Source organism: Telmatherina bonti, assembly GCF_933228915.1.
Source record: "Telmatherina bonti genome assembly, chromosome: 3".
Classification (NCBI taxonomy): domain Eukaryota; kingdom Metazoa; phylum Chordata; class Actinopteri; order Atheriniformes; family Telmatherinidae; genus Telmatherina; species Telmatherina bonti.
This window is the reverse complement of record NC_136621.1, coordinates 7,906,011-7,927,081: the sequence shown is the minus strand read 5'-3', so window position 1 is coordinate 7,927,081 and position 21,071 is coordinate 7,906,011. Positions and strand designations below refer to the sequence as shown.

Sequence of the window (21,071 nt, the reverse complement as noted above, 5' to 3'; positions counted from 1 at the left end):
TACAAATGTAAATACAAAGTAAATACACAAAATAATGTGTCACGACATCGTTCTGCCAGCATGTCAACCGCTTTACAGCCACCAGCCCGGTCTAGGGCTGATGCTGTGCATATAAAGAAGTCTAGCCGTCAACTGCGTAGGAGGGTAAGGGCCTACCTGTGGTTGCAAGCTCTGTCGTGGTGGGTGCCTCTCCGGGCAGTCCGTGCTCTGAATCCCCTCCCGGTACGGGATACAACCTAGCTGACTCCAGCTAGCTCTTGCGGCAGATCTCGACCCATTTTGTAATCAGTTAAAATTATTCTCAGTCTGTGTCCCCTTCCACCTCAAGTCAAGTTGAGACAGCACAGCCCATTGCAGTTACTGGGCTCTCATAGGCCTTCAGGGCATTAATGTAACACAGTCGCGTTTTTGCTCTTTTCCCTGGAGTACTAAAAATGTAGTTCAAATCTCCAACCCTCTTCAAAATTCTGTATGGTTCCATGAACCCAGGTCCCAATGGTGTTCTGGGACCCAAATTTAACACCAATACTATATCTCCTGGGGCAAAAATCCTCCTTACTGCCTTGCGATCATATCTAGCTTTCATCCGCATTTTGGTTGTCGTTAAAGGCTTCCTAGCTGCGTCACCAGCTGACTGTGGCTTTTTCCTGAAAGATGACACATACTGTACAACATCACCCGGCCTGACCGGTTTGACCACCTTCTCCTTAAACAAATGCAAAGGTCCCCTGACCTCATGACCAAAGATAAGCTCAAATGGGCTAAAACCCAGTGACTCGGTTGGAGCGTCACTGATAGCGAACAAAAGAAATGGCAAAGTTTCATCCCACTCTTTAGGATGGGCATCCACACACGTTTTTATCATATTCTTTAGGGTTATATGAAATCTTTCTATAGCCCCCTGTGACTGAGGATGATACGCAGAAGAATATCTAGGAGATATCTTCAGATCAGCCATCCGGTCAGATTGAATCGAATGTGGCAAACCAGCCCAAGAAAAGAATTTAAGAAGATGTTCCGCAAAGGAATAGCCTCTGGAAAATCTAGTAGCAACATCAAGGATGGTTAAGAAGTAGTTATTTCCCCTTTTGGTTTTGGGAAAAGGTCCCACACAGTCTATCATATGGGCAAAAGACTCCTCCTCAATAGGTAAAGGCTATAAAGGGGCCACCGATGTCGTGACCCCTGTCTTACCTACTACTTGGCAAACATGACAACACTGGCAAAACCTTTTCACGTCCTTCCATACACTAGGCCAATAAAAATGGCAAGTAACCCTTTTCAAGGTTTTCCTCACCCCCAAGCAGGGACTCATGATGGTAACACTTAGGCAATACCACCTGCTCTAAGACAGTCCAATCAGGATCTGCTGGCCTGATAGATGGCCTCCACTTCCTAAATAATAGTTTGTCTTTGAAATAATAACACTTTGGTACTTCCTTAGCCTCTTGTTCTGTTACTGCCATTCTCAAAGAATAGTGTAAAGAAGGATTCTCCCGCTGTTTCTCCACCAGAGATTCACAACTCAAAGGCAACTCATTTTCCCCCAACCCGGTCTGTGGTTTTCTCTCATCTTTACTGCTTAAAGCCTTGTCTTCCAGGGGACTGCCTTTTAAATTTCCCTGCTGCTTCCTTGTCGTCATCCCATCCACATGCCAAAGTGTCAGACAGGTCCCCAAGGGATTGTTCTCCTTCCCTTTGGTTCCTTTCTTCCTCTATGGCAATCCTCTTACCACATACCCGAGTAACTACGTAAGAGGCAAAGACCTCTGGAAACTCAACTTCCAAGTACCTGATCTCAGGAGAGTCTACTGGATACTCAGAAACCACTGGAGCGACTTTGATTCCCGCCACATCATTTTCCATAATGAGGTCTATCGATTTAAAGGGACGATTTGGGGCCTTAGCTACACTGATTAGTCCTGTTACTAATTCAGACTTCAGGTACAACTGATACAAGGGTAAGACCTCATAACCCCCTCGCACTACTTGTACCACAGTACACTGCCCAGTGAAACAAGAGCTGGGAAGTTCCACCACTCCTCTCCTGATTAATGTTTGCTTAGCACCAGTGTCCCTCAAAATAATAACTGGTACTCCTAGTCCCACCCAAACACTAGAAAAAGTCCCTTCAGACAGGAATCCCTCATAACCCTTCAGCTCATTCACAGACTCTTCATCCATGGTCATGAGTCCCACTGGGTTTGGAGCATTACGCTTAACTAAGCTAGGGCACTGATTCTTTTTGTGACCCAGTTTATTGCACCAAAAACAGCGTAAGTCTGCAGGAGACCCTTGACCTTTATTCGAGGTGGAAACTAAACCTACTGACCATGGAGTCGGTCGTGGAAAACTTCTGTCAGTCCCTGAGAAACGTCCCATTCCCCCTACATTCGCCCTTTAATAGTCAGAGTCACCTCCATCGTCATAAACTCTCTGTCTCCCAACTCCAATCCTACCTCCATGTGCTGCTTCAAAGCTATCAGCCAGCTCCACTGCCCGTCTGGAACTATCTACTTCACGCTCACCAAGATAAATCTCTATCGCTTTGGGGACACTCATTTTAAACTGTTCCAACAACATCAAGTCTTTCAACTTCTGATAATCAAAGGCATGGGATGAAGTGACCCAACGGTCAAAGACTATCTCCTGCCAATGCCGCAGATCCAAATATGATTCACCCTGCTGCCTCCTCAATTTACGAAACTGTCTCCTATAAGCTTCTGGACAACTGCCATGTGCTTCAAGTACAGCTTTTCTAACAGCATCATATTCTAACCTCTTTCTACCATCTAGAGCAGCAACTGTTCTCTGCGCCTTACCGGTCAGGGAGCTCTGAACCAACAGCTCCCACTTTTCTTCTGGCCAATCACATTCTGCTGCAACTTTCTTGAACATTTCAAAGAAAACCTCCACAGCACTCTAATCAAATATGGGCATAAATACCATGATCCCCTTTCCGCCCTGCAGCCATAGTTTTCTCCACTACTAATTTGGCCTTCCTTTCTAAGTGATACCGCTCCTTCTCTTTTTCTTCACGTAATTCTTTCTCTCTTTTTTCAACTTGATTATGCTGTTCCTTCTGCTCTGCTAGTTCTCTAAATTCTTTCTGCTCTGCCCATAATTCTTCCAACTGCAAAATTTCCATCAAGCGTAAGGCTATAACAGGCTTAGCCACACCGTCGTCCAATAAAACCTCTTCTTCTTCTTTTGCCCAAGCTATCAATTCGTCTTTTTTAAGCCTCCTAAATTGTTCGCAAGTCATTTCTGTAATAGACGGTCCACAATTCCCAGATAACCCCAATCAAAGTTAGTTACGATTCCTTCCGGATAAAATCCCGGACGTAAGCCCCCAATTATATGTCACGACACCGTTTCGGCGGCATGTCAACCGCTTTACAGCCACCGGCCCGGTCTAGGGCTGATGCTGTGCATATAAAAAGTCTGGCCGTCAACTGCGTAGGATGGTAAGGGCCTACCTGTGGTTGCAAGCTCTGTCGTGGCGGGTGCCTCTCTGGGCAGTCCGTTCTTTGAATCCCCTCCCAGTACGGGATCCGACCTAGCTGACCTAGCTAGCTCTGGCGGCAGATCTCGGCCCATTTTGTATTCAGTCAATTTATTCAGGACAAAGATGAAAAAACAAAAATGCACATGAAGTTTCACATGGTGTCCCCGGCATCCACCGCACCTCTCACACTGGAACGGCATTTATCATTTCGATTGCCAATCCCACCTGGCGCTACCCACCACAGCATGACAGCCAAACTTGCCTGAGTTGTGCCATGACAAATGCCACATTTATGGACTGTGGTTCTGGACAGTGTTGCAGTTCAATCAGCACAGATGTAATGTATAGACATAAAGTTATGTTTTATAAAACTGCAGCTCTGAAATAGCTTTATGCACATTTTCCATTGGCAGCATGTCAGAGCTATAACTGACCACAGAAGGTGAGGTCGTAGTTTTACCTTTGCAAAGGTGAGAGTAGAAACCTTCCTTTTTCAGCATGATGAGTAGAGACGTCCATCCCAACAGGACCGCAGAGAAGAACAAGTTTTCCACGATGGCCGTGACTGCCATCCACCACCTCTTCCTGTAAGCCTGGGCCAAGCTGGGAGCCATGACAGCTGTGGCGTGAACAGAACAGTTCACTACATACACAGAATAGAATAGAATAGAATAGAATAGAATAGAATAGAATAGAATAGAATACAAACCTATTTTTCATAGTACAAACATACAACAAAATTGAAGTGCAACTACACAATTGTGTCTAAAAACAAGCTTATTTCATATAATCCACAAAAAGCCCCAAAACATTTTTCCACGCAGCCTTACACTGCACACACCCATCTATACAACTGCCAAATATTTACATATATTTACAGTACAGACCTTATATATATATATGTAGAAAAATATAGGAAGATATGAAGATAAACTAATAAATAATACAGATCAATACAGGTCCACTTCTTTTTATTCTAAATGTTTCCTCTTGGAGATGTCATCAGGAGATACAGCACTGATTTTCACATGCCTATGTTACACAGCTTTGCATCTTCATGTCTTTTGATGACTCAATGTCCTTTTAACTGTAATTTACACTTAAAGTCATGGATGGCAGAGAACTTCTTACAGCTCAACCAGGACAAAACTGAAATTTTAACTATTGATCCTAAAGACAACAGAGAGATCATTTTATCAAAATTGCTAAACTTTTAACCTTTTCAGTGTAAGAAATTTGGGTGTTCTTTTTTACTTTGAGGTGCAGGTCCAGGTCCAGTAGTTTTGTTATCAGATTGTCCAGTGTGATGGTATTGAAGTCTAAGCTTTAGTCTGTGAAGAGTTGTCTTACATAGTTGCCAGGGTGCATGGTATAAATGGTGATGGGATCCTCAGTGGAACCTTTACTCCTGTAGATGAACAGATTGGGATCACAAGCAACAAGCCTTGATATGCCGCAGGACAAGCCTCTTGAAGCCCTTCATCACCACTGATGAACATCACAACTAGTACGATGGGCCTGTAGTTGTTGAGGATGTTGTTACTTGATGTTTTAGGAGCAAAGTTTCATGGTTTAGTGTTTTTGTGTGGTCTTTTGTTCCAGTGTTGTGTCCTATTTTGTATTTTTCTCCTTGTGTATTTGGTTTAGCTTCCCCTTTCCGTTAACTAGCTCACCTGGTTTCAGTTAATTATTGCAATTCATCTCTGTCTTGTGTTTTCCCTGTATATATACTACCTGCTTTGTTTAACCCGTTTGTTTCTTCATCAAGATACAAGCCTCAACCCTTCCTCTGCCTTTCTTCCCCTCCATTCTTCCTTTGGTTCAACATTTCCACACAACCTCACAACACCTGGATGAAGGTGGCTGTTTTCAGGCAGGTTGGGATTGTGGCTTGAATCAGGGAGAGGTTGAAGACTGAGGTGTATGGAGCTAAATCAGGGCCAATTTGTTTGTTTATTTGAAAAAAATATTTGAAACTGATTAAAATTCATTTGAAAATGAAAGTCAAATTTTTACGGTGAACTTTGAAAAACAGGTAATTGTATACAAAATAAAACAAAGTGGATCCAATGTTAGTATCAAATTTAATTCCAAAGGGGTTATATAATTTATTTTTGAAACACATTTTTTCTAAAAATTAATTTTCAATATTAAATTATTTTGCGAGTTTGAGATTTTATTTACTCAGTTTTAGAATCTAGCGATTCAAATTTAGACTTTTTTTCTGTCATTTTCAAAACCTCATTCACAGTTTCACATTTTTATTTCACTTTGCTCTTTTGATATTTAACTTTCAGATTCCTGTTTTTCAGTTTCAAACTTTTGGCCCTGATGTGGCGTGTGGGCGGGGCTAAAGATAACGGGAATGATTGACAGCACAGCGCAGGAGGCTGACAGCGTTCCCTTCATCATGTTGCCTTCAGGAACCGTAGAAATTGCCATGATTTTTTTAAACACCTGCTGCACAAACTATTATTCTTCAGTAAATCGAAAATACATCCCGTGGAACCAATAAAGATAAGCTATTAAAGTTGTGTCAGTCATTACTTTATACAATTACGCTGCAAGAGTGTTAAATTATGAGCATTTCTCACAACCACGTCACGGGTGACATTTCCCACGCTCCTCAAACTAACGCGACCGTATCTCATGGGAAGATGGCGGCCTCTTCAGGTAACGCAGTCGGCACTAACGATCAGGTAAGTGTTTTTTTTTTTTGTTGTTTTTTTTTAAATAACTGCACCTAGTCCTGATTGTTTGCATCTGTGTTGGTGAAAGGAGAAATTCAAATACTTGTTGCGTTTGCCGCTGCTTGTTCATTCCATTGTTTGGGTTAATTGCCATATAACATGTTAAACAGTTGCCATTAGGCAGGCTAGCTAGCGGTTGCTCTCGTCCGCAGACATCAGCGCGAGTTCGTGGATTGATTGATAATGGACAGGCAGCCTTTGAACGATAACACTAACATAATCCTAATTTTATAGGTGGGGGTGTATAGGGTGCTGATCATCTCACACAGATATGCAAAGTTTTTGAAATGACTTGATTACAAATATTTAAATTTATGATTAACATCGTTAAGAACGTTTTGGTGACCCATTAGCTCATTTGTAACCATCAGTATTTTTAGAGCAGCTCATAGCAGCGAAGTCTTTCTCTGATCATACTACACAACACAAAACTGCCGAAAACTGTTAGAAGGCTACATCTGTCTTTTTTTATTTTTACTTTTTAAGAGGACATGAACAGAAAAAAAACGACAAAAAAGTCCCATAATGATTAAAACGTGAGTCTCTCACAGATCTTTGTTTATGCAGTATTCATTATAATGCTTCTGCTAATTTATTTTAGTTATACAGGCCTCATAATTGTTTCTCCTGTTTTCTCTACATGTGGATTGTCTTGGCTGGTATGTTTGTCAGAATGCCAACCACAGTTCAGCAGTGGCAGCAGCCGCACAGAACCTTATTACTGTGCTCACTCAAAACCTTTCTCAGGGACAGCACCAGCCAGCACAAGCAGGAAGGCAGGAACAGCAACCTTCTACTGTAGATCAGGAGATGACAAGGTTTCAGAAAATAGAGAAAGTTTTTTTCAAGAACAGTTTTTAAATGTTTTTTTACAAGTTTGTGTTGTTATTTTAACTGTGCCTCCATCTTACTCACTTTTCTCATTGTATTCAGATCTTTCCCAGGAATTTTTGTAAAGAAAAGTTATCTTGGAAAACGAAAGATATTTAATGCAAAGATTCATGGGATACCATCTTTAAAGACATGGAAGCCTTTCAGTTTCTATGTTTACCTGTTGAACTGCAATGCGGAAACGACACCAACTTCCTCTGAAGAGTTTGAGCTTGCCCAGGCAGGACTGGGTAAAAGACATCTCACAATGTCCAAGGACATGAGCCATGAAGAGGTGCAGCAAAGTTAAATTAATGAATATATAAATAATTACATTTTGTATGTTTTCTAAGATAATTGCAGGCATTGCAGTATTCTATTTTTTGCAGTTCTTTGGACTTCTTCAGAATGAATATCCTAAGATGCAAGGGCTAACTGGAGGATGGCTACTGTACAAAGCTACAGGTAGGGATAAAAACAATGGATGTAAAACTATACTAAATTCGCATCAATGTGCAAATAATTTAGTTTTATCTGCACACTATTTATTTTAGGTGGTCAGGGTAAACGGAAACTGACACTGGTTCCTCCTGATTGTGGAGGATACACTGGGACCCTTATACGTTCTGTGACTGGAGCTGGGAAAAATTTGTTATATATAGTTCCTTTACAACAAGAATTTGACCTTTCTCCATTACCTCCTGATGCAGTGGAATTCAGAAACATGCCGAAAGCACAATGCCAAACATGCAAAGTGAGTCTGCCTTTGCAAATTTTGGCTCTTCATGTGCAAGAGTGCAGAGAGTCAGCATCTTCAGCTGAGGATACTGAGGTAGGTATACCTTAGAACAGTATATGCATTTGTATTATGTAATTGCATTACGTTTTTATTCTTAATTGTTGACCATTGTAACTTGTCTGTTATTTGGTTCAGGCATGTCAAAGCAAGGTTCAAATAGTTTCTGTGACACCTCCCCCAGAGCACACTGACATAGATGAATTGGATGAAGAGGTAAATATCTTAATGGTAATTATTATAGTGCATTATTATCACTACATTTAAGCTCTTATTAATATTTGAATGTATATGTGTATTGTAGAAGCTTCTGTGTCCTATCTGTAACTTTAAATTTGCACCACACCTCCTCGAAATCCATGCAAGCACTTGTGGAGAAAGGTACTGTATTTGATATTGTGGCTCTTCAAATGACGTTCCAGAACGTAAATACTGTTCTTTGTAAATGAAACATTTATACACTGAATACATCCGTTGTACATTCATTAGAAGCAAAGATGATCTCATGATGGATGAAGTTAAGGAGAACACAAGAGAAGAGGAGCATATTAAAAGGTAAATACTTAAACACAGGAAACTACTCATTGTCTAACTGAACAAAAGAAGTACATTCTGTTACCTATGGTTTCTCATCAGTATCAATGAAGTACTGGATGCCATTAGTCAAAGAGTTGATGTGGAGAAACAGTACAACATCCACATTTCAAGAACAAACATTCTGGAAAGAGGCCTTCTGCAGTGGCAACGTCAGAAGAAAAATTTCCCCACTGCAACGTTGAAGGTGTCCTTCTTTGGGGAAGCAGGAATAGACACCGGTGGCCTTCGAAAAGAATTTCTCACAGGTTAATTAAAAAAAAAAAGAACAACACATATTTACATTTAAGGAATGGCTTATCCCAAATTGGTGACATTATATATGAGTTATGACAGTTATAACACCACAACTCTAACAGTGTCAAAATATTACTATTATGACTTGGTTTTACTTTTATGAAGATATTAATTGCTCAGTCCCTTCAGGTGAGCATTGTCCTCTTCAGGTCTACTAAAGTTGTAAAAAATTGCTGACAAAAGCAATATATGGTCAGTTGAAAGAAATTTCACACATGTTCAAAGAAATTTGTGTTGCTACTGATTACTGAGCTTTTACAACAATAAAAAGTGATACGTAACACTGAAGACTGTTTTACACCACAGTTAATACATATCACACTTCTGTTGATAGAAATGGTGGCTGGAATTGAGACTCGTTTCTTTGAGGGACCACCACACCAGAAAAGTCCACGCTACTCCCTGACTGACTTTGATAGTGGACTCTTCAGGTACTCCTATTTAAAGGCAAACTGGTGTTTCATGTAATATTTGATAATATAAACAATACACTCATGCTTAGTTTTTATAAGTAGGACTGTTGGAGAGATTCTGGCCGTTAGTTTGGCTCAAGGAGGTCCTGCCCCTGCATTTTTCAGCCCATGGGCTTACGGTTACCTCTGTGATGGGCAGATTGACCCAACACTTCTCGACAAGAATACTGTGACTGATTCCCAGTTGCGTGCACTGATTGACCAGGTGCTGAATGGCCAGTATAAATACTATCTTAATACACGAATGCATCTCTAATCTCATAATTAAATCTATCCATAATCTCTTTTTGCAATTTTGTCAAATGATCAGGTTGAATCCTCAACTGAACAGATGTTTGAGGGTCTAACCGATGAGATCTTAAACTGTGGATTCACAGGAGCTATCTCAGTTCAAAACAAGGAGCTGATTGTCCGGTATGCCACGACACAATTTTGTTTGCGTATAGAAATATAATAAAATTAAGGTTCAGAGGATGTTTTTTCCCTCCTTTTCTTTCTGACAGAGCCATTATACTCCATGCTGTGCTCAGATTGCTACCTTTGTTGGAACAACTTAGGGAAGGTTTGCAGCTGTACGGCCTTCTTGAGCTGATTAAGCAGTACCCAGATATCTGCAAGTCTCTTTTTGTTCCAGGGGAAGATGTTAAAGTAAGTACTCAAAACTCAAAATGGACTATTCAGTATTTACCATTTGTGACAGAAAAAAATAAAAGATTAAATAATTTGCTTCTCAATATCATGGGTCAATGCAGAGTTTATCATGGCATCTGTTCACCCTCACCTGAGTGAAAAGGGAACCACAAAGCATCAGATCGAGCTGGAGATGATTAACTTCATGCAAGACTTTCTGTATGAATCAGAAGGTGAATGGTTATTTTCTGTTAAGTGGGAAGTTGTCAAATTTCAGGATTTTCCTGATGTTATGTCTGGCCATGGCTGCAATATTCAGTTATCATTCGTCAGTCTTAAATTTTACTTTTCTTGTTCAAAATGCAAAAATTTTTTAAAGACCTCATTTTAAATCAGCTCTTATCCTACCAGAAACTCCAGAGCATCTAGATGATGAAAGTGGCCCAAGATCCATTACACCTGCCAGGTTTCTGCAGTGGATCACCGGTCAGGGTCATATTCCGCTCCTTCCCTCAGAGAAGAAAGACTTTGCTGTGGTGATCAAGTTTAACCATGACTGTGGTGCAGACTATGGGAATCACAGCATCTGCTATCCTGTTGTATCTGCCTGTGCTAAGACCATCGTGCTGCCTGTAAAGCATATGAAGTCCTATGATCAATTTAAGATGGTTCTGATGGAGGCTTTTCATCTTGGCCAGGAATTTAACAATGTTTAAATTGCTTTCATTGACTTCCATTGGTTTAGGTTAAACCTCAAAAACAAATTGTTAAGTAAACTATTGTTAAAGTTAAAGAAGCACCTTTCTAAGTTGTAGATTAACAACTAAAGTGTTCTCACTGGATAAAATACATAGACAATTTACAGTTCAAAAGTTTGTCAATTTTATTTCACAGGAAAAAATGCTGTTTGGAATGAGATGATTGTGTTTTTCTAAGCCATTCCATTTTCCATGTTGCATCACAACAAATAAATGTTAAAACTTCCCTAACCTGCTGGGTTGAAAGGAAAAATTAAGTGATTTTATTTATGAAATATGATTAAGCACAAAGTTCAATACATCCAAATAAATCTCTCGTCCCTGTGACTGAGATGGCCTTGTAACATCAATAGTCTCTCTTAGTCTTGCCATGTCCTGCTCAGAGAGAGGACATTCAACAGATGGAAGAACTATTCCAGCACTGGTCCCGTCCAACTCGCTGATGTCAACCTCTGGATCCTCTATCTCCTATGATGAAGAAAACAAAAATGTAGAGCCATGGAGCTGAACATTTTAACACTGTAGAAAAGACATACAATATAAGACTATGATAGTGTGGAAATGTTTATGCAGAGAAGTCAAACAAAATGCAGAGTGTATGGACTAAATAAGTGATGTGCACATTAAGCTGGTTATTGACCCAGCTTGAGGGAGACATTTTTATTTCAGAATGAGGCTACACAAAGAGGTTTTAGTAAAATGGAAAATGGCTGCTGATGCTAAATAAAGATGAAGCACCATAGAAGAAAACTGCTTCCTGAGTCAATGTGGAAATTTGATCCTCTTTTCAGATATTTAACTTTATTAAAACTGGAACATAAGTTGAAATGTTGGTGGAAAGAATAAAAGCTGTTATATTTAGATTCAATTCCAATAGAGGAGACATACTGTATGTGCAGGAAACAAAGTTAGTTTAAATAAATCTTTTAGTGAGGTGTTGTAGTCTATCCTGATTAGACATCTTCTGCTTTTATTTCATTGGCTTGTAAATATTTAGTGGCTATTTTTACATTTAGAACTTGAAACCGTATACGTATGTTTTAACACTTTCAGTAAATGTTCTCTCATCTAATATGACTTGAGAGGGCCTGTATCACAGTGTCCTGATCTAAGTGAGACTTTAACCACAGCTGAAAACGCTGCTGTTGGAATTGTCACTACTCAGATTTTGCCACATTAGGTTCTTTAAAATATACTGAAGCAGAATGATCTCCTTCATTGGAGGAGGAGGAAGAATGCCAGCATGATGGTGTAGTAGTTGGCACTGTGGCCTCATAGCAAGAAGGTCTTACTGTGCTTGTGTAGGTTCTCTCAAGCTCGTCTTCCCACACACAAGACATGCACGTTAGGTTAATTACTATGGTCAATTGATCCCTTAGTGCATGTAAGTCACTTTGGGAAAAAGCGTCTGCCTAATGACAATATGAAAAGGATGGTGAGGAGACATCGTCTGCTTGGATCCAGAGAGACCAACAGTAGATTTCTATCATCACACATTTATGAAAGGATTTCAGACATGTGACGACATTCCCAATGACTCCAGATACCGTTGTACTTCTCAATGTTTTGTGTTACCAGTGATGTTTAAGAAAAGTTGCATTTACAAATGGAGTTCTTCACAAAGTACAAATCCTGCTGTGAAGTCATCTTATATAGACGGTTCATGTCGGATATCTATGGCCAGAGCATCAGAGTAAGTGCAGAATGGTGCTGATTGATAAGCCATTGATGAAGAAATCCTATTCCAACAAATATTCTAAAAAATCTTCTTTTACGTAAATAATTGTGTATTAATTCAACAGATAAATCTCTGGAGTCATGTTGCTACAAACAGCTAATTCAGCAAAAAAAAAATCTACCTGTAGAGTTTCTTCATGGTAAACATGCCGGCAATGAGGTTAGCATACTCAGAGTTTAAACATAACCCACTATCTAGAACAGAACCCCCAGATCACCAGTGTTCATTTGCACAAGGTGAACTACTCACATGTTGTATCGTGAGTGGCATCACTAAGCCAAGTTTTGTGTTTGCCAAGAGTGTCTCAATCAAGAGTGAGCTGCAGTTGCATTAGGACCCAAGTTACAACATAAGTAATATGTATGTGAACGACCAGAAACACTTGTACACCATACACATCCATCCACACCTCCACCTGAATCATATGTGAAATAAAGTAAAGTGAAGGGGAAAAAAAATCACTTAGGCTTCTTATTCATTTCTTGTCTCATTCTGAACGGTCCAAAGGAGTGATCTAGCTTAGCATTTCTCAATTCTGGTCCTCTGAGACCATTGCCCTGCATGTTTTAGTTCCTTCCAACTCCAGCACACCTGGTTCAGATTAAATAAACCGCTCATCGTGTACATTGCAAGTCTGCCAATGAACCGATTTTAGTCAGGTGTGTTAGCTGTTAGCTAAGGTTACCTCTAAAAACATGCAGGGCGTTAGTCTCTGAGGACCAGGATTGACCAGGAAAGTGCTATTTTCTGCTATATTTGTGTTTTTCCCCTGTGTACATTTTAAAACACACTTCAGAAACAGCTTGTAGAATTTTTAATTCTTTCATTTTGTACCTCTTCTCCATCTGGAGCATCGACTGGATTCTGGTGCAGTCCTACTGTCCACAGCTGTTGTGGAGACAGATTGTGCTCTGTTCTTAAAGGGTGGTTATCCCAGCCAAGCCTAAAGACGTCCAGATCCCTCTGCAGACGTGGAAGAAATGTATGCTGGACACAAAACATGTGGACAGCATCAGACGGATCCAGAAGGCCTTCATCTTCAAGGTTGTGAAGGTTCTCATAGTGTACGCTTGTAACAGCCATCCACACATCTCGCCACAAGCGCTCTATTCTGTTCAATGATATCAAAGTATGCCAAAGTTTCCTCATAAGTTGCCAACTTGAAAAACAAATGAAACCTTGTTTTATTAATCCTTGGGGAAAACTATGAAAATATTAAATATACCTTTGATTGTGGACACTCTTGCCTGACAGGAAACTTCCTCTTCCACAGCCTCTGATGGTGAACATGCATCTTGCTATCCCAACATTTTCCACCCCTTGATCACCTCGCACTCTGAAAATAAATTGCACATTAAAAGATTAACAGTTTAAGTTTAGTCAGTTTGGAAACACTTTACTAAAATTTGAACAATTCACAACTGAACATGTATATTACAAAACTTTCATATCAAAATGTATACAATGGAACGACAGACAGAACTTTATCTGACAGAAATTGTTCTCTGATTGGCTGAGGGTTTCAAGGTTATTGTGAAGAATCAAACTGGCAGATTAGTAAAATGTTGGAAATAATCACAATGAAATCATTTTCTTACCTTAATGGAAAGCCATACTTTTGCACAGCCTCAAGAAAGAAATTAAGTGCAGTGGTTGCTTTGTTATTAGTAGCGGCACTCAGGTACATGATCTAGAGATACAAATATGATTCAGTGGAAATTTAATCAAAGCTTTTTCTGGGTAAAATTAAAAGGTTGACACATTTAAAAGATCAAAAGTAAATAAAGTAAGTTGCATGAGGTAGCAGTAGCTGGAATCTGCCCTCCACTCAAATGCAAAAGAAGAAAATATCTCTAAAGGAGTAGTTAACTAAGCCTTTTCTAATCACGTAATCTTAACAAGTCTAAACATATTTGGACTAATTTGTCAGACAGGAAGATTGGTGTATCATACAGCCAATTTAATGTTGAACCACTTCACCAGCATCGTCACTAGAATTTCTGCAGCCAGAGTCCTGACCAGAACCAGCAGGAGAGATCATATTACTCCAGTTTTAGCCTCTCTTCATTGGCTGCCTGTTGAATCTAGAATAGAATTTAAAATCCTTCTCCTTACATATAAAGCCCTCCACAACCAGGCACCACTATATATCAAAGACCTCATTGTTCCTTATATACCAAGCAGAGTACTTCGTTCGCAGACTGCAGGCTTACTTGTGGTTCCTAGAGTCTCAAAGAGCCGAGCAGGAGGCAGAGCCTTTGGTTATCAGGCCCCTCTCTTATGGAATAAGCTCCCAGTTAGTGTTAGGGAAGCAGACACCCTCCCCACCTTTAAGACTAGGCTGAAGACTTATCTTTTTGATAAGTCCTATAGCTAGGGATGGTTAGCATCCCTTAGTTATGCTGCTATAGGTTTAGACTGCTGAGGGACATTTCCTGATACACTGAGCTTCTTTCTCTCTCTCTCTCTTTTATCCCCCCCCCCCCAATAACAGTGTTGCATCATTAACATGTATGTCTCCTGTCTCAACAGGTCTCCCTGGCCGGGAGTAGCAGTTCCTGTTGTCTTTCTGTCCTCTTTCCCCCACACAGCAGAGGCATGTAATGTTCAGATCAAGCCATCAGACCGAGCCATTTATTAGTGGTGGTCATAAGATGGCGCAGAGGTTTTACGTCATCACGTTGGTGTGGAGGCACGTAGTTTTGGTTGTAAAAGCGTAGTACAAGTTTTTCAGCAATAAAGAATGTACATGAAGCTCCGTCTCTCGAGTTATTTCAAGCTTAGCAGACATCCTAACAAAATGTCATAAGGCAGATGGCTGCCTGTCCTTGAGCCGGGTTCTGCCGGAGGTTTCCTTCCTGTTAAAAGGAAGTTTTTTTCCTTCCCACTGTCACCAGTGTGCTTGCTCAGGATGGGAGATTGAGTTGGACCTCCAACTCAGTCTGTTGGTTTCCTTATATAGGCTGTTATGAATTGGCCTTCATTATGTTTTCCCCTCTGTCTGTAAAGCGTCTTGAGATGGCATTGCCGTGATTTGACGCTATATAAATAAAGTTGAATTGAAATGGAATAGAATCTCACTTTCATCTTTAACTGCCTAATAAAAAGAAAGAGGAAAATCACCTTTCTTGAGTAGCCATCAATCCCTCCAAATATTACCAGGCCAAATCTGTGGGGGAAAAAAAGTTCATTTATTAAGTACCAACAGACAACTCTGTTAAAAATCAATAACATATTCCAGTATTTAGAAATATCATCGGACATTTACAAACTGTAGGTAAACATCATCCTACCTTATAAGTTTATGATTTGTGTCAATATGTACCAAGTGAAGAGGACCTTGAACAGAATATGTCCTGCGGGCTACACATCCCAGCCTTGTCATTCTTGAGAGAACACCTGCAGAGTCCACCCGATGCATTGATGAGGACACCCTCTTCCACTGGACACGGTGACCCATGGCGTGAAGTATTCCTTTCATCATCCTGTATCCGACATGTGGTTTTCTTGCTTTGACTGACCTAACTAAACTGTCCAGCTCTTCATCAGTCAGTGTACTGTAGCACTGCTTGATGGAAATGCCATATTCCTGCAAGCGCCGTTTTACTGTCCTGACAGATATTCCCAGAAGTTCTGCAATTTGGGGCACTGATAAGGCCATTTCTGTTAGTGCCTGTAGTTGATGAGGAGACACATCATATTTAGGTCGTCCGAGCTCTCCTTCCAACACTGGCACTTGAGATGGGGTCGAGTCGATATGCTCCATACTAACAAGGGTTGACAACTCCATCAAGGCATTCATAACATCTTGAGGGATCTCAGCATGGTTGGACAAAGATCTTAAAAGCATCATCTCGTGGTTGACAACAAAATGCAGATAGTCCTCATCAAGGGGCTTTCTGTGCAAGACTTGGGAAACTTTATTCAGAAGTCGGTGAAGAAGCTCTCTTTTCAGCTGCTCCTAAGTTAAATGGATATAATGTTACATTACTTCACTTGTTAATACAAACTACACATTTCCGCGTGTGTTATGCACACAAATTTGTTAAGTGGAAAATCTTTTGTAGTGGTTCCCACTGCTTAGCTTGCCTAAATTAAATTAAACTACTGCTGACTGGCAAACTGAAAACAGTGGTCGTTAGCATTGTCATGATGGACAAACTGTCTTCTCCCTTTGCTCATCTCTGTGTAACACAGATGCAAACAATCAGGACTAGGTGCAGTTATAAAAAAAAAAAAAAAAAAAACACTTACCTGATCGTTAGTGCCGACTGCGTTACCTGAAGAGGCCGCCATCTTCCCATGAGATACGGTCGCGTTAGTTTGAGGAGCGTGGGAAATGTCACCCGTGACGTGGTTGTGAGAAATGCTCATAATTTAACACTCTTGCAGCGTAATTGTATAAAGTAATGACTGACACAACTTTAATAGCTTATCTTTATTGGTTCCACAGGATGTATTTTCGATTTACTGAAGAATAATAGTTTGTGCAGCAGGTGTTTAAAAAAATCATGGCAATTTCTACGGTTCCTGAAGGCAACATGATGAAGGGAACGCTGTCAGCCTCCTGCGCTGTGCTGTCAATCATTCCCGTTATCTTTAGCCCCGCCCACACGCCACATCAGGGCCAAAAGTTTGAAACTGAAAAACAGGAATCTGAAAGTTAAATATCAAAAGAGCAAAGTGAAATAAAAATGTGAAACTGTGAATGAGGTTTTGAAAATGACAGAAAAAAAGTCTAAATTTGAATCGCTAGATTCTAAAACTGAGTAAATAAAATCTCAAACTCGCAAAATAATTTAATATTGAAAATTAATTTTTAGAAAAAATGTGTTTCAAAAATAAATTATATAACCCCTTTGGAATTAAATTTGATACTAACATTGGATCCACTTTGTTTTATTTTGTATACAATTACCTGTTTTTCAAAGTTCACCGTAAAAATTTGACTTTCATTTTCAAATGAATTTTAATCAGTTTCAAATATTTTTTTCAAATAAACAAACAAATTGGCCCTGATTTAGCTCCATAGAGGTGAGGCTCCCCAAGGGCTGAAAACCAAAAGTAGCCTACCAGGAACACTGTTTGGGCTGACAGCTTTCCTCTGGTTCACTTAGCATAGTATTCTCCTCACATCATGTTGGTCGAGAGTCACTTAAGTGCTATTGAATGCAGATGGGAGCACCAGATCTGTGGGACTCAAGGCATGCAAGGAAGCTATTTCAATCATCGGCCAGTGAGACATTAGCACTGATGATGGGGTTTTGGTACCTGCCACACCTCAATACAAAAGCTAATATTCATAAAGTTACAACATGAAGAAAGTACATAGGAGGGGGAACAGGGTTTCTTTGGGACAGTCTAGTGTGGACAAAGCCATCCATGAGTGTATCCAATCCAACTTGCTGTCCAGTAGTGAAGGGAGCAGGGGAGGGGTCTGACAAAGGTGATGAGTCATCAGGGGGTATGTCAGTGAATGTGACCATGAGTTTGCATATTTGTGTTTGGATAGGGGTATAGGAGGGTGTGTGTGTGTGTGTGTAGGGGTGTGAACTTTCTTCCAGTTAATTTCTCCAGTCTCCACCACCTGTTGATGGAATGGTGCAACCTTGGGAAAGCTGACTTAGGAAGGTCCACAGGTCTGTGTGGATGGGAAGTCAGGGAGGGTGAGACTGAGCATCAGACAGCATTACATTCCAGGAGATTTGACGCCAGATTCAGATAACAACATCTGTCTTTGGTCAGACTAGGATTTCTTTTTGGTTTTTCCTGCTTGAAGTCCTTGGGGGTCTCAGAATTTGAAACCGCCAAATCAAGAATAAGTTAACTGAGCTGACAGCTTCTCCAAGTTTGTTTCCCATCCCACAGATGAGCTCTGGAACTGTAATCAGTCTGCCAGTTTGGGCAAAACTGTCAACCAGTTTATGGTACAGCTTAATCAACGCTTGAGTCTAAATGCTGATTACATGGCATTGTGCATCACAAATCTTCCAAAATTTGTGATACACCAGGAACCCGCCAAACACCAAACAGCAGAAACCCAGTTATCAAAAATCTGATATTGCAGACATCTTCCACATCCTCCTCAGAGAGAAGTGACACACATGTGATCTGGCACAAGGGACCTAATATTATTTTGCTTTTGTTGTGCGGGGTTTTTTTTTTGTTTTTTTTATCTTTATTGTCTACTGTTTGCCTATGATTTAGTTGCTGTGTCTTAACTTTGCCGGTAAACTGGTTCATCCCCTGTTACCATGGATCACATGATTCACCCCAGACTGACCTATATATATATGTATAAAAATGGGAGCAGGAGGCATGAAGGGGAGACACAAAGCAGAGCTGACAACCAGTGAGCTGGAAAATAAGCCATACGAACCACAGGTACACTGGGACAGGAACCCTTATGAGGCGATGGACACGCAGCAACAGGGTGAAAGCTCTGCCAGCTGTGTGAGCCCCATGCAAGTAATAGTAACGCTGGTGGGAGCAGTAGAGCTGTTGCGCCACATTTGGGAGTGTGCACTGCTGCCCTGTATTCTGTGCTGAGGTTTCCCAGTGTGCCAGCAACGAGGATCAGGACCAGCCAGAAGGGATTGGACAAACATGGTGATGTGGAATACATGCAAGGGCAGGAGGGAACTCTGCCTGTGAATATTGTAGACACAGTCTACCTGAGTAGCCAAAGGCCTAAATGTGTTGTACCCTCCGTTTTGGCATATGATTTTTATTCTTTTAGGTGGTCTGTTGCGTGTGACTGCAGAAGATTTGCAGGTCTAACGGAGGACTGGTTGGCATTTTGCAAGACTTTACCTGCCGTTTTCTTGGGTGGTGCCATGTTAGCTATTGAATTATTTCAACTAGTTTTAGTCCATTTTTTTTTTTAAATCAAACTTTTCAAGTCATTTTATTTAATTGAGCAGTATATAAACTGTTTGGACTTGTTTTATAACTACCATAAATAGAAACTGGCTTGCTCCTGTCCTCCTTGGAAATACAGGGTGTGCTCTCACCAAGTCATTTTTTTTCACATTCTAGTCTTACCTCTCAGTCCCCACGATTACAGACACATGACCTTCCACTTTCCTCGTGAATCTATCATGCATCCAACTGCATGTGTTCTGTCAGGACATGCAAGCTTCCCTTCGCCCATTCTTTGGGTAAAAGATTTGATCATTTGCATTGAGATCAGCTGACCTGATCATTGGTTTTAAATCCGGAAGGACATGCAAAAAGAGTCTCAGACTGACAAAATCAGCAGAGTGGGGATGGGAGAGAGAGAAAAAGCACCCACCTTCTTCAAGGGCAGGAAGAGAGATTTTAGTTTTGTAGGCATTCTTAGGACTCCTAGTAGAGAATAAAATATTTCCATTTCTTATCCCCTGTTCTACATCCTGTTTACACAGATGTTGCACCTTTTGGCTATACAGACATGGTTCTGAAGTTCAAACTGAGCATCTGAGTATTTGCTGGAACTGAATTCAGGGCTGGGATTTTCATACATGACCATCTCCAGTGTTTCCAGAGAATGCTCTGAAGAGAAATTCTCCAACAAGCAGCAGTTGTCAGGATCAGGATGCAGCAGAAGACCACAGGAGCCACAAGAGAAGAAAATAATCGAAAATGTGGACATAGATTCATTTTACTGTTTTATGTGATTGTTAGGGAGAGATGAGAAAGGCAACATGTTCTTATCCAGAAGCAGCGCACTTGTGTGAGTAATCACATTAAATGGGGTTTCTTTATGTAAAGCTGATGTATACATATGGCAGAAACACAAACAGCTTAGTTATGTGTCCAAGCATGCTACCCTAAAGGCAGTCAAGAAGCTGTCAGGAACCAAACCAAATAGGTGGGGCTCGAACCCCAGCTGCAGCTATCAGGTGTCACTCATCTCACACACATGTACACATGTCATTTGTCCAGACAGCATTACACAGATTCATATCATGAAATTTACTCTAAAATCAACACTGGTCAAAAGTTTGATCTGATCCTGACCCACAAAAAAAATTACTTACAGGAACAAGATCTTTCAGTGGACACAACAAACTCTGCACTTTATTTCTAAACAAGTTGAGGTCTTTGTGGTTTGTTCAGCTTCATGAGCATTAACAACGATCACATCAATGACTAGTATAGTATGGATAGAAACAGAAAGGCTCATGGTTTACTCTTCGTATTGTAGTAATGCAGAATTTTACAAGGTACAAAATGAGGTGTGATCCTTTCAGTGTTGATAGGAAGTATAAGAAAGACAGGAAATTACAATAAAAATCAAATAAAAGTTGATAATATGCATGTATGAACACATTAAGGAACAACAAAGCAGGTTAAATGCTGCAGAATCATCTTGAAGCAGAAAAACTGGGAAATTACAAATTGGTATTTGCAAATACTGTATATGTACACACAAACACAAACATACTGAACATATATGCACACACATACTTGTAACAACAATCATATGACACCAATGGAAAGAATGTCATGCAGACCTTCATCACAACTGTATTTTTTACAGCTATTTTAATAATGCTGGTGTGACTGTCTTTGATTTTTAAATTTTTTTTTCACTTATCTGAAGTGGGGTCGCTGGGACATCTGCCTAAGCGGGAAAACCTAGATTTCCCTCTTCTCAGCCACATTTGCCAGCT

At 40.3% G+C, this 21,071-nt stretch overlaps 1 protein-coding gene across 3 annotated transcripts in view; it reads right to left on the bottom strand.

Annotated features, from left to right (window-relative positions):
• Positions 1-21,071, bottom strand: part of slc43a1b (solute carrier family 43 member 1b) — a 48,342-nt gene that overhangs the window by 23,695 nt on the left and 3,576 nt on the right. The window contains exon 2 of one of the 3 annotated variants that reach the window (XM_079238329.1): positions 3,969-4,127. In XM_079238329.1, the coding sequence (XP_079094455.1) occupies positions 3,969-4,122 (154 nt within the window). In that variant the 5' untranslated portion in view covers positions 4,123-4,127. Of the gene's footprint in view, positions 1-156; positions 172-3,968; positions 4,152-21,071 lie in introns of those variants that run through there. The other 2 variants (XM_079238328.1, XM_079238330.1) reach the window with 2 other exon arrangements.